This window comes from Schistocerca cancellata, chromosome 2 (assembly GCF_023864275.1).
Source record: "Schistocerca cancellata isolate TAMUIC-IGC-003103 chromosome 2, iqSchCanc2.1, whole genome shotgun sequence".
NCBI classification, from domain to species: Eukaryota; Metazoa; Arthropoda; class Insecta; order Orthoptera; family Acrididae; genus Schistocerca; species Schistocerca cancellata.
In genome coordinates, this window is record NC_064627.1 from 1,067,973,004 (window position 1) to 1,067,986,651 (window position 13,648).

The 13,648-nt window shown below is 48.5% G+C and overlaps 1 protein-coding gene across 1 annotated transcript in view; it reads left to right on the forward strand.

Moving 5' to 3' along the window:
* The window catches only part of LOC126163065 (BMP-binding endothelial regulator protein), a 703,775-nt gene that overhangs the window by 625,452 nt on the left and 64,675 nt on the right, over positions 1 to 13,648 (forward strand). The window contains exon 4 of the mRNA XM_049919968.1: positions 11,708 to 11,810. Within this exon, the coding sequence (XP_049775925.1) occupies positions 11,708 to 11,810 (103 nt within the window). The remainder of the gene's footprint in view (positions 1 to 11,707; positions 11,811 to 13,648) is intronic.

Consider the following 13,648-nt stretch of genomic DNA (forward strand, 5'->3'; position numbering starts at 1 on the left):
GGACGAGTGCAGCCTCCCCCCCCCCCCCCTCTCCACAGCATTTGTGTGGTCGCAGGATGTATCGGTAGCGAGGTACTCTGGACTTCTCTTACAATTAATCGACGTAACGCCTGAATCTCTCGCAGACCACAGGTGTCCCGGCTGCCTGGTGCAGTTTCATCGATAGGAAATCCCGAGGCAGGCGTAATGACAGTGTCAGAACTCGGTTTTGGACTCACTGTAGACGATCCAAACTACTGTCTTCGGCGTTGCCCCGTACTACTACTGTACAGTGGAGGGCGGGTTGCAGTATCTTGTACAGGAAAACCCCGGTGTTTAATGGGAGCAAAGACGTCGGGTTTAGCAACGAGCAGCAATGGTGCAGTGTGCCCATTGCTTTGACCCATCAGTTATTCGCCATGTTTTCGCCAAGAGAGGCGTCTGCCGGGAGTGACTCCTTGATACGTGGTCGTGCTTCCTCATTGGACAGCTCCACCCACGACGTATTGCCTGCCACAAGTCCCCAGGGACTGGAACTCGAGTTACAACGGATGCTTGACTCCTAACTGCATAGTAGGCCATCCTCCACACTACGACACATCCCACAAGGCTGTCGGAGGCAATTTGGAATCCGAGGTACGTGAGTTGCACGCTCGTGCTGCTCGTAAGCGGCGCCGCGTCGTCCGTTTCTGGTCCATCTGACCGCTCAAGGTCACCACCTATTTTCACACAATGTCTCATTTCCCAGTAGCATACACCTGATTCGGCTCTGCTTCTAGAGGGTATACTCGCAGCAACGACACACTTATAGGGGAGACTAATGCCCGACAAGGGACCAACAACCGTGCCCTCTTGAGCGAGATGGCGCCGCGCGCGCCGCTGGCTCGGTCTGTTGAGGCACTCGCCGCCGGCCACGAAACAACGAGGCCTGGCGCCGGCCTGCTTGCACTCCCCCCCCCCCTCCCCCCACCAGCTCCCTCTCACCGCCCGCCTGTGGCGCCCCACCCGGAACCAGGCGCGCAACCTCTGCGTCCTTGACCCACATCTGGGGCGCGCGCCGTGACGCGGCAGCGTCTGCACAGCCACGCCGGGCGCCGGCAGGTGTGGGCGCCTGCGGCCAGCCTAGTCCAGGGGTCACTCCGCCCCCGTCGCCCTTCCCCCCCCCCCCCCCCCCGCCCCGTCCTGCTCGTCGCCACGAGCGCACTCTAACGGTCCACTCAGCACGCGCGTGGCCCCTGGACCAGCTCGCGACTGTAGCGAGGCTACAGTTTGCCCAGCAGCTTCCACAAGTCGAGGTCGGTAACCCGCGCCAGTGCGGTTGCGCAGGGTTCGGAACTAGCCAGTTGTATAATTTTACACCCACGACACCAAAGCAGTAAAATAACCACAGTATACTACAAGAATTTTTTTCTTCTTTAAACACGTATGCATTAAGGCTAACAGTGATTGTTATGAGTATCAAAGCAAATTAAGATTTAATGTAGCTAGTCACTTCAGCTGATATCCCCACTATTGATTTTACGAGCATTATACTTCCGTCATCGAGGACATTACCTACCTCCACACCTGATGTCCCCAACGCACACCTGAGCGGTGGCGTTCTATTCGGAGGTAGCCGGTTCGAATCCCGGTGTTGTTGTTGTTCCTCTTGTTGTTGGTGATTGTGGTAGTGGTGGTAATGACGGTGGTGGGGGAAATTTTTGCTACCAGTATTTGGCCTGTATATGGAGGAGAGGTGGCAGCGCAAACTTCCTGACCACCAGCTTTTGCGCAAATGTCTCGGATTAAATGCCAGACCCTTCCGCAGAGTCTCGTGAACTCAGGGCGCGTTTCACCGCTGGAGGTGACCTGTCCGTCGCAAGGGGGCGTTAAGCTCTTCAGACCCCTTGATGTTACTGAAGAGGAGTAGGCCGTGTACCGGCACCGTGTTTCGTCCTGCCCTGCTCCATTCATATAACACAAAACATGACGCCACACTACACACCCACCCATCTCACTCAACACATACACTTAAGATACAATTCTAATAAAGTTTTTTTATATAAAATAACTTTTTTGCTGCGATTTTCTATTTATTTATATTTTGCACGACATGTTTCCGCAGATGATTCCCATTTTCAGCTGCGTTTTTGATGTTATATGCCATTCATCCGCGAAGTTTTCGATGTGTGAGGTTTCGCCTTGTTCTATTGTTCTTACTGTAATACGAAAAATCACCCTCCATTTTTCGTAGAGTCAATGGCGAAATTTCGAAATAAGTCCTACTTACGACTTTCCTGTGTCCACTTGTGCAGAAAATCAACATGTTAAACATCACACACAATTTTTGTGCACAATACACAATGAAAACTGCAAACGAACAAAAACAAAACATCTATAAAGATATAAAGACACATAGTCAACTGAGATACCGCTATAAATCGTCCTTATGGTATGATATATTACTCTTTCGTACGTAGACTATTTACGTTAATTATCTCGATAATGATTTGTCTATATGAGAGTATTTCATCCCACGTATCAGCTTTTTATTTAGCTATATTATCGTAGCACCTGAAGAAATTCACATTCTTCTTAAATTTCACAAATTATCAATGTAACATCTCGTGAATAAATATACACCATAACTTTCTAATAATGTTTCTTAATCAGTCAGTATTACATTCTAAGACAAAAATAGCAACGCACTACGAAAGGGTTGCGTAAATTTGTCAGAAATCGGTATTCATACAGGTATCTACGAAAAATGCAAAATTATAAGCATTGGCGGACTTTGGATGAATGTATGGCACTACAGCGTAATTTCACTGGGCAGCTGGCAAGGATGGTATACAGAGGACGTCGATTCCAGGGCATAAAGTGTTTGCAAGTTTCATTCCGCGCACTCAGTTGGACAGGAACTATGCCTCACAGACGGACACGTGAACACTATCCGCACCGGTCGGGGTGGCCGAGCGGTTCTAGGCGCTTCAGTCTGGAACCGCGAGACCGCTACGGTCGCAGCTTCGAATCCTGCCTCGGGCATGGATGTGTGTGATGTCCTTAGGTTAGTTAGGTTTAAGTAGTTCTAAGTTCTAGGCGACTAAAGATCTCAGATGTTAAGTCCCATAGTGCTTAGAGCCATTTGCATCATTTTAACTCCCTAAGTACAGTCATTGTGCTAGCTGACTCCTGGTAGCAGTACTTCGAAATTCGTGAGTGACTGTGTACGCTGATTTGATGCGATTTTTTACGATGACTCTTAGCAGCGATCGGTGGTTCCTCTCTCTCAGTACATGAGATCTGCCTGGCCTTGGTTTAGATGCCCTCGTTCCTTCGCGTTTCCGCTTCACAATCACATCTTTGACAGTCGCCTTGGGAAGCTTCACAACGGTTGAAATGTCCATTGTGGATTTGTTACTCAGGTGACATCTAATGGCCAGTCCACGTCCGAGGTCACTGACCTCTCCTGACCGACCCATTCTGCTGCTACGCTTCTGTACCAACAACAGAATACTCACCGCCTCGTTTTGTAGTGACGGGTCCGCATCTCGTGGTACCGAGTGGCTATAATTAAACTTTCCCTATTTTGCACGTTATAACATGGAAATTAACTACCGTACGAGCACCAAAGTTCGTAGCATTAATGTCCAGAGTACAGGGTGCACGATTTCCATGAATCACAGCGCAACCGTCCAGTTCCAACTACGGCCACAAGATGCCGTGATCACTCATTGTGATTCATAGTCTCACACACACCTGACCTGTCGTAGTGCACTTGTTGACGTGTCAACGTGAGCTTGGACAAAAGGAGCAGCGTGTTATTGATGAAGCTCTATTGTCAAACCAATAGTAATCCTGCAGCTGCACTTCGAGAACATGCTGGCTGGAAGGATTACGGAAAGGTCCTCTTTCTCCACCTGCTGTGCAGGGCATGATGAAGAAGTTCGAATCAGCTGGAGAACTGGGCTCGACTCCGGAAAGAGACCGACGACCGGTTGCACAACGTGTGGTTGATGAGATCGCTGTTGCTAAGGCAGACAACGCTGAGCGCAATTGCCGATCGTCAGGAAGTGCGCGTGCTGTGTCACGATGGTTGAACATCCCGTGTTCTACTGTACGGAAGGTGCTTCGAACCGTTCTCAGATCATATCCTTACAAGGTCCATGTCGTACGGCAGCTTGCACTACAGCAGGCACAACGACCTGTTGATTTCGCTCTTCACTTTCCCGCAAGGTTTGAAGTTGACGACGAATGACCCTGGATCCTCCTATGGGCAGACGAAGCTCATTTTTCTCTGACGGATGAGGTCAACACACAAAATTGCCGAGTGTGGGGATCTTCACCCAGTCACTGTGCATGATCTGCGAATGGTGAACGTGTGGCTACCTTCAGCATTGGCGCAGTCTGAGCAGGGCGGCTCTGAAGGACCAAAGACGTGCAGTGTGACTGTCCAGCGTTAGTGCGATATTCTCCTCAATGATGCCATACCCGTCCTACTGGAGAAAGACGTATATAGCTCAACAGTTTTCATGCAAGATGAGGCCCCACCGCACATCGCTCGTGTAGCTCATGTGTTTCTCCGAAAAACGTTTGGAAACGATAGAATTATCAGTCGATAGTTTCCAAATGCTTGGATGGCATGATCGCCTTATCTGACTCTCTGTGATTTCTGGTTGTGGGAAGGACAGGTCACCAGGGGAACATTCACACTTGTGGTGATCTGAAGCGCAGCATCTCAAGAGAGGTAGCCAGCATACCTTCGGACATGCTTCGTTCTGCTGTCCAGTATGCAATCCTGCGCTTTCAGGCACCTCTGATCACTGATGGGCGGCGTATTGACCCCGTTTGGTACCGATATGTAATGGTATGATGTACCGTAGCAGCAAATTAAAAGTGTTTCAATTGAAGTGACTCTGCATCATTTCTGTTCCCCATGTCGTTGACAGTAATGCTACCAAGTTTGGTACTCGTACGGTAATTAGTTTTCGTATTATAAAGTGTTAAATAGGTAGAGTTTAATTGTGTCTCGAAATCTGTGGTAAGGTCTTATGGGACCGAACTGCTGAGGTCATCGATCCCTAACCTTACACACTACGTAATCTAACTTAAACTAACGTACGCTAAAGACGACACACACACACACACACACATATGCCCGAGGGAGGACACAACCTCCAACGGGGGGAAGCCGCTCGGACCGTGACAAGACGCCTGGACCGCGCGGCTACCCCGCGCAGCGTTTAATTACACTACTGGCCATTAAAATTTCTACACCAAGAAGAAATGTATATGATGAACGGATATTCATTGGACAAATATATTATACTAGAACTGACATCTAATTATATTTTCACGCAATTTGGGTGCATAGATCCTGAGAAATCAGTACCCAGAACAACCACTTCTGGCCGTAATAACGGCCTTGATACGCCTGGGCATTGAGTCAAACAGAGCTTGGATGGCGTGTACAGGTACAGCTGCCCATGCAGCTTCAACACAATAGCACAGTTCATCAAGAGTAGTGACTGGCGTATTGTGACGAGCCAGTTGCTCGGCCACCATTGACCAGACGTTTTCAGTTGGTGAGAGACCAGGGAAATCTGTTGTCCAAGGCAGAAGTCGAACATTTTCTGTATCCAGAAAGGCCCGTACAGGACCTGCAACACGCAGTCGTGCATTATCCTGCTGAAATGTAGGGTTTCGCAGGGATCGAAAGAAGGTTAGAGCCACGGGTCGTAACACATCTGAAATGTGACGTCCACTGTTCAAAGTGCCGTAAATGGGAACAAGAGGTGACCGAGACGTGTAACCAGTGGCAACCCATACCATCACGCCAGGTGATACGCCAGAATGGAGATGACGAATAGACGCTTTCAATGTGCATTCACCGTGATGTCGCCAAACACGGATGCGATCATCATGATGCTGTAAACAGAACCTGGATTCATCCGAAAAAAATGACGTTTTGCCATTCGTGTACCCAGGTTCGTCGTTGAGTACACCATCGTAGGCGCTCCTGTCTGTGATGCAGCGTCAACGGTAACCGCAGCCACGGTCTCCGAGCTGGTAATCCATGCTGCTGCAAACGTCGTCGAACTGTTCGTGCAGATGGTTGTTGTCTTGAAAATGTCCCCATCTGTTGACTCAGGGATCGAGACGTGGCTGCACGATCCGTTACAGCCATGCGGGTAAGATGCCTGTCATCTCGACTGCTAGTGATACGAGGCCGTTAGGATCCAGCACGGCGTTCCGTATTACCCTCCTGAACCCACCGATTCCATATTCTGCTAACAGTTATTGGATTTCGACCAACGCGAGGAGCAATGTCGCGATACGATAAACCGCAATCGCGATAGGCTACAATCCGACCTTTATCAAAGTCGGAAACGTGATGGTACGCATTTCTCCTCCTTCCACGAGGCATCACAGCAACTTTTCACCAGGCAACGCCGGTCCACTGCTGTTTGTATATGAGAGATCGGTTGGAAACTTTCCTCACGTCAGCACCTTGTAGGTGTCGCCACCGGCGTCAATCTTGTGTGAATGCTCTGAAAGTTAATCATTTGCATATCACAGCATCTTCTTCCTGTCGGTTAAATTTCGCGTCTGTAGTACGTCATCTTCGTGGTGTAGCAATTTTAATTGCCAGTAGTGTATTATCACCCGGTATGTTGAGGTCAATCCGCACTACAAATGGCTGTCCGGATAGTATGATACGCTCAACGCAGTGGTGCAGAATGAGAGATTCATTCAAGAGCTGCGTCGCTTGAATATGGCTAGCTAGTAGCGAACTGTTTCCCAGCCGTCCGCCTATACTGGTGGAGCGTCCCGCCAAGAGCCGTCGGCGGGAGGCGGGCAGTCGCTGGCGTGTGAGCGAGCGCGGCTGGATAAGCATCGCGGCGTCAGGTCGGACAGGCTGCGCGGGTCGCGCGCGCCGCCGTCGCGACCGGCCGGCCGATCGTGCGCCGTCCCCGCCTCATCAACATGCCGCGCGCGCCACCCGCGTAAGTTATGCGGAACACGGGGAAACACCATAATGGCCGGCGATTACACATAATTCATCAGATTACAACCGCGACAAGCCCGGCCGCGCAGTTTGGGCTCCCTTGACGAGCTGAGGGGGGCGACCTGGCCCACGGAGGCGACGACGCCTCTGCAGGCGGGCCAGCAGCTGGCGGGCCCGTGGCCTCGTCAACGCCCAGGGTCGAGGTCGAAGTGGCGTCCACCCACAGCTACACCAAATTCCAGAGGTGAAGGCATTCAAAAAATGGTTCAAATGGCTCTGAGCACTATGGGACTTAACATCTGAGGTCATCAGTCCCGTAGAAATTAGAACTACTTAAACCTAATTAACATAAGGACATCAAACACATCCATGCTCCAAGGCAGGATTTGAAACTGTGACCGTAGCGGTCGCGCGTTTCCAGACTGAAGCGCGAAGGCATTCTTGCGGAGAGAATTTCGTACTTCTGGAGTCAACCATCAACAAACTGAACGTCAATACATGGCAGTCTACAACAGATCTCCTCACATGAGGAGAATAAATGTCCTCCTTAGAGGAACATGTCGCGTACAAACCGGATGCGTGAAGACGACCCCTTTAAACGGACTACCGAACCAGGGGGCACAGTGGTTAGCAGACTGGACTCGCATTAGGGAGGACGACGGTTGAAACCTCCGTCCGGCCATCCAGATTCAGGTTTTCCGTGATTTCCCTAAATCGCTCCGGGCAAATGCCGGGATGGTTCCTTTGAAAGAGTACGCCGGCCGGGATGGCCGAGCGGTTCTAGGCGCTACAGTCTGGTACCGCGCGACCGCTACGTTCGCAGCTTCGAATCCTGCCTCGGGCATGGATGTGTGTGATGTCCTTAGGTTAGTTAGGTTTAAGTAGTTCTAATTTCTAGGGGACTGATGACCTCAGAAGTTAAGTCCCATAGTGCTCAGAGCCATTTGAACCATTTTTTTGAAAGGGTACGGCCGACTTCCTTCCCCATCCTTGACATAATCTGAGCTGTGCTCAATCTCTAATGATGTTGATGTCGACGGGACTATAAATCAAATCTTCCTTCCTTTTTAGACGGCCTGTACGAAACGATAGAGACTTCTGCTTCCACAAATTCGACAGCACCTCATGAATATAATAAGAAACAGTCCACATCTACACCCACACTCTGCAAACCACGGTGAAATGCATGGCAGAGGATACTTACTACTGCGCCACTTGTTAGTTCTTCTTCCCGTTCAACTCCTGCATGGAGCGCCGAAAAAAAATGATTGCTTAAACACCTCCAAGCGCAATCGTTAATCTAAACCGCTACTGGAGAGATACAAAGCTGTTTGTAGTATATTCCTAGATACATCACTTTAAGTTGGTTCTTGAAACTTTCTCGAATTAGTTTGCACCTGTCTTCAAAAGTCTGACACTTCAGTTCCTTCAGCACCGCTGTGACACTTCCATCGGTCAAACAAACGTGTGACCAAACGTTCAGTTTCCCCTGTTACTCTTGTTTGGTTGCACCCCACACACTTTTAGCAGTACTCGAGGACTGGCTGCACGAGTGTTTTCTGCGTGATCTCCTTTGCAAACTGATTGCACTTCCAGAGTATCCTAAAACCGGGACTCAAATAAATAGTATTCTACGATTTTCGTTTTATATTTATGAACATTTAACCACTCGCACACCTCTGAATTCCAACCAAGATCCGACTGAGTATTTCTGCAGTTTTTTTTTTTTTTTTTTCAGGCAATACTTCATTGTAGACAACAGCGATAACTCTGAAAACTCTGACTTTGCTATTTATATTGTCTATAGTGTCCCGAAGTTCATTAATATACAACATGAACAGAAACGATCCCAACACACTGTCCTGGGGAACGCCTGAAGTTACTTCTACATTTATACTTCTTTTGTAAATAAAACCGTCTTTTCCTGCTGACGCTTAATTTATTTTTCCCATACGCGTTTCGCCTTTTTCTTGCTCCAAGGCATCATCAGTGGGACGATTTCCTGTGATCTGCGTTTCCTCTCATCTCGTCTGGAGGTCGCACTACCGCTTTATTACATATCAGCACAATTTTGAGTTCCGACCTTTTTACCCTGTTCACCATGTTTCTCCTTCTTTTCTGCGATGTACTATTGTTCTTTTGCCACTCGATGTAACTATTTCTTCACATGCATTGTCTGAAGTGTCTGATACGAGGTTTGACGGATCTCGACTGTTCACTCGTGTAATAAAATGGAATACCTACAGCCGCCCTCACGACGTTATTTGTTGTACGGCTACCAGTGTTGGTGCTTCAGTACACCATCTTCAGGCCTTAACTTACGCTGAGGAGTTAACTCCAGTCATATACACGTTCCGTCAGTGGCCAACATCTATGAATTGATTTTCGCAGATTACCTGTAACAATGATGTAGTGTCTCTAGCCATCAACTAGTTGCAGAACTTGTTATCATAGACTGCCTGTAACAATCATGTTGTGTCTCCAGCCATCAACTAGTAGCCATCAACTAGTAGTTGACGGTTGGAGACAGAACATCGTTGTTACCGGTGGTCTGCGAAAACCAGTTCATAGATATTGGCCACTGACGAGACGTGTGTATGACTGGATTTAACCCCTCAGCGTCAGTTAAGGCCTGAAGATGCTGCACTGAAGCACCGAAACTGGTAGCCATATAATAAACAACATCGTAAAAACGGCTCTAGTTTTTCAATTTTAGTACATACAATCAAGGAGGACTCTCATGTCACAATTTAGCGTACAGCTTCCAAGTTGGTGCCCCCTTCACAACAATGAGCAGTTTCTAAATCTGGTGCAAGAAGAAATTGTCACCCCTTGTACTGTCCTTGACCGGCATCGGGATGACAGTTTGCGGCGAAAAGTTCCTGATCACAAGATTTTGCGCTAGTGTCCTTGATACAATCCCAAACGTGACTGCAGTGTCTCGCACAGTGAAGGCATGTGACACTATTGAATGTGTCTCGTCCATAAGTTGCGGACTTTAAACTCAGTGGCCATCTTGGTGCTATTCGAGAGGTGTAGGCTGTGTGCGAGCACCGGTTTAAATGTTTTGCCTTCTATCGTCGTCAGACCCCACGAAGCCAGCGACGCAAGTTGTCAACAAGGCACTGTCCAGGCTGGTGGTGGTTCCATAATGGTGTGGGCTCTGTTTACAAGGAATGGACTGGATTCTGGTTATGTTCAACCATTTGGAGACCATTTGCAGCCGGTCGTGGACTTCCTGTGTCCAAACAACGATAGAATGGATGGCAATGCATCATGTCACCGAGCCACAACTGTTTGCAATTGGTTTGAAGAACATTCTGGGCAATTCAAGCGAACGATTTGGCCACCCCGATAGCCCGACGTGAATGCCATCGAACATTTATGAGACATAATCGAGAGGTCAGTTGGTACACAAAACCCCGCACCGGCAACACTTCCGCCATTATGGACGGGTGTAGAGGTAGCGTTGCTCAGTGTTTCTATAAGGAACTTCCAACGACTTGTTGACTCCATACCACATCGAACTGCTGCACTTCGCCGGGCAAAGGAAGGTGCGACACGATATTAGGACTTTGTCACCTCAGTGTAGGCAGTTCTCATTCCGTAGCTATTTTTATCTATTAATAGTCACCTAGAGTTAAATACAGGCTGATTCAATAGGAATAGTTAGAAGGAGATGAAGGTAAACGATTGGAATTTTGTTGTTGGTTACTTTTCCAATCACCGAGTAATCTCACTAATACTGTTATTGCTTAAGGCATTGTCACTCTTCAAAGTACCGATATTACTCGTAACTCACATCGGTGATCTGACGAACGCCTCTGTGGATACACATTTTCAGGTACACTTCTCTGTAAATGTGTGGCGTAGAATGGCAGATAATCAGTTGATTGAGGCTGTTGCGTTTCCACATCGTCGTACGGAGTCCCATTGCCTAGGTCTTTTCGGAAACTTGCTTACGTCGTTATTGGCAGAGGTTCCTTTGCCTACAAGGAGGGTATTTTTTTCCAGAATGTAGGGGATCCTAAACATTCTAGTCGTCAGGTAACATACAATCTAAACCTAACTTTCCGCAGAAGCTGGATAGGTAATGATGGTTAGGCTTCTTCGCCACTAAGTTCTCCCGAACTTGCCTTTTTAGATTTTTGGCTACGGGCATGGTTGAAAGGCGAACTCTACAAAGAAAAAGTAAACACCAGAGACGTATTAATCGGATCAAGAGTAGTTCTACCCTCATAGAAGAACGCCAAGACGATCTCAGAGCTACTCGTGGTGATGTTAAGAGAATTAGAAGGCGCATTGAAGTTGCAGGTGGAATTTATGAAAATCTATTTTGAACTTAATGATTCGGCTTTGCTTAGCAGCTAAATAACAAACAGTTGGGCACATGTTGTCTGGAATGTTTTATTCGAAACAGTTTACACTATCATCCGTTAAAATACAGGATCGAAAACATACTCATAAAACTGGTTTGGCAAATACTTCGTGCACCACAAGGTAGGCAACTCAACTTACCAGTAGATCTTTACTCCCAGGTGCGGGACATGTAACTTTCGTTGTCTACCTGAAGCCGCATGAAATATTTGCCAAACCAGTTTTATTTCGGCCACTCTTTATCTGCTGATCCGCCTGCAACAGCCTGTGTAGTTGTGTAAAGACGCAGTAAAGATGCCGCAGACAGGCTGCAGTCGCTGTCAGACCGTAAACGTAAGCAGGCGCTCCACCACTGTGTTCCAGAACGGGCGAGTGCAGTGCCAGCCGCAGGAGTGCCCCAGCCACGAGGGCTGCCACGTGCTCGTCGACGATCCCAGGAACAACTGCTGCCGGCGCATCTGCAAGGGTGAGTACAGCTTCCAGTCTGTCCGCAAGTTGCAGGGGCTGCACAAAAATATGGACACACGCCGCGAGAAATGCATCCTTGAACATAAATGCAGATACTAGCCAGGAAAGGTCCTCGGTACGTTGCAAGCGCCAGTTGTGGTCAGAAAGGTGATCTGTGTAGTTGCGATTGCCCTGTTCCGAGCTAAGTGAAATCGAAGGTGTGCGAATTGATGGTGCTCGTATGGCGAGTGCAGTGTACAGAGGGTGGAGAAAAGTATGGAAACAGCTGTGTTTGCTGTTTCAAGAGGCACCACATCGAAGATATATACACTACTGGCCATTAAAATTGCTACACCACGAAGATGACGTCCTACAGACGCGAAATTTAACCGACAGGAAGAAGATGCTGTGATATGCACATGATTAGCTTTTCAGAGCATTCACACAAGGTTGGCAGCCGGCCGCGGTGGTCTAGCGGTTCTAGGCGCTCAGTCCGGAACCGCGCGACTGCTACGGTCGCAGGTTCGAATCCTGCCTCGGGCATGGATGTGTGTGATGTCCTTAGGTTAGTTAAGTTTAAGTAGTTCTAAGTTCTAGGGGACTGATGACCACAGATGTTAAGTCCCATAGTGCTCAGAGCCATTTGAACCATTTTTTTTGACACAAGGTTGGCGCCGGTGGCGACCCCTACAACGCGCTGACATGAGGAAAGTTTCCAACCGATTTCTCATACACAAACAGCAGTTGACCGACGTTTCCTGGTGAAACGTTGTCGTAATGCCTCGTGTGAGGAGGAGAAATGCGTACCATCACGTTTCCGACTTTGATAAAGGTCGGATTGTAGCCTATCGCGATTGCGGTTTATCGTATCGTGACATTGCTCCTCGCGTTGGTCGAGATCCAACGACTGTTAGCAGAATATGGAATCGGTGGGTTCAGGAGGGTAATACGGAACGCCGTGCTGGATCCCAACGGCCTCAAATCACTAGCAGTCGACATGACAGGTATCTTATCCGCATGGCTGTAACGGATCGTGCAGCCACGTCCCGATCCCTGAGTCAACAGATGGGGACGTTTGCAAGACAACAACTATCTGCACGAGCAGTTCGACGACGGATGCAGCAGTATGGACTATAAGCTCGGAGACCATGGATGCGGTTACCCTTGACTCTGCATCACAGACAGGAGCGCCTACGATGGTGTACTCAAAGACGAACCTGGGTGCACGAATGGCAAAACGTCATTTTTTCGGATGAATCCAGGTTCTGTTTACAGCATCATGATGGTCGCATCCGTGTTTGGCGACATCGCGGTGAACACACATTGGAAGCGTGTATTCGTCATCACTGGCGTATCACCCGCGTAATGGTATGGGTTGCCATTTGGTTACACGTTTCGGTCACCTCTTGTTCGCATTGACGACACTTTGAACAGTGGACGTTACATTTCAGATGTTTCACGACCCGTGGCTCTACTCTTCATTCGATCCCTGCGAAACTCTACATTTCAGCAGGATAATGCACGACCGCATGTTGCAGGTCCTGTATGGGCCTTTCTGGGTACTGAAAATGTTCGACTGCTGCCCTGGCCACCACATTCTCCAGATCTCTCAATTGAAAAAGTCTGGTCAATGATGGCTGAGCAACTGGCTCGTCACAATACGCCAGTCACTACTCTCGATGAACTGTGGTATCGTGTTGAAGCTGCATAGGCAGCTATACCTGTACACGTCATCCAAGCTCTGTTTGACTCAATGCCCAGGCGTATCAAGGCCGTTATTACGTCCAGAGGTGGTTGTTCTGGGTACTGATTAGTCAGGTTCGATGCACCCAAATTGCATGAAAATGTAATCACATA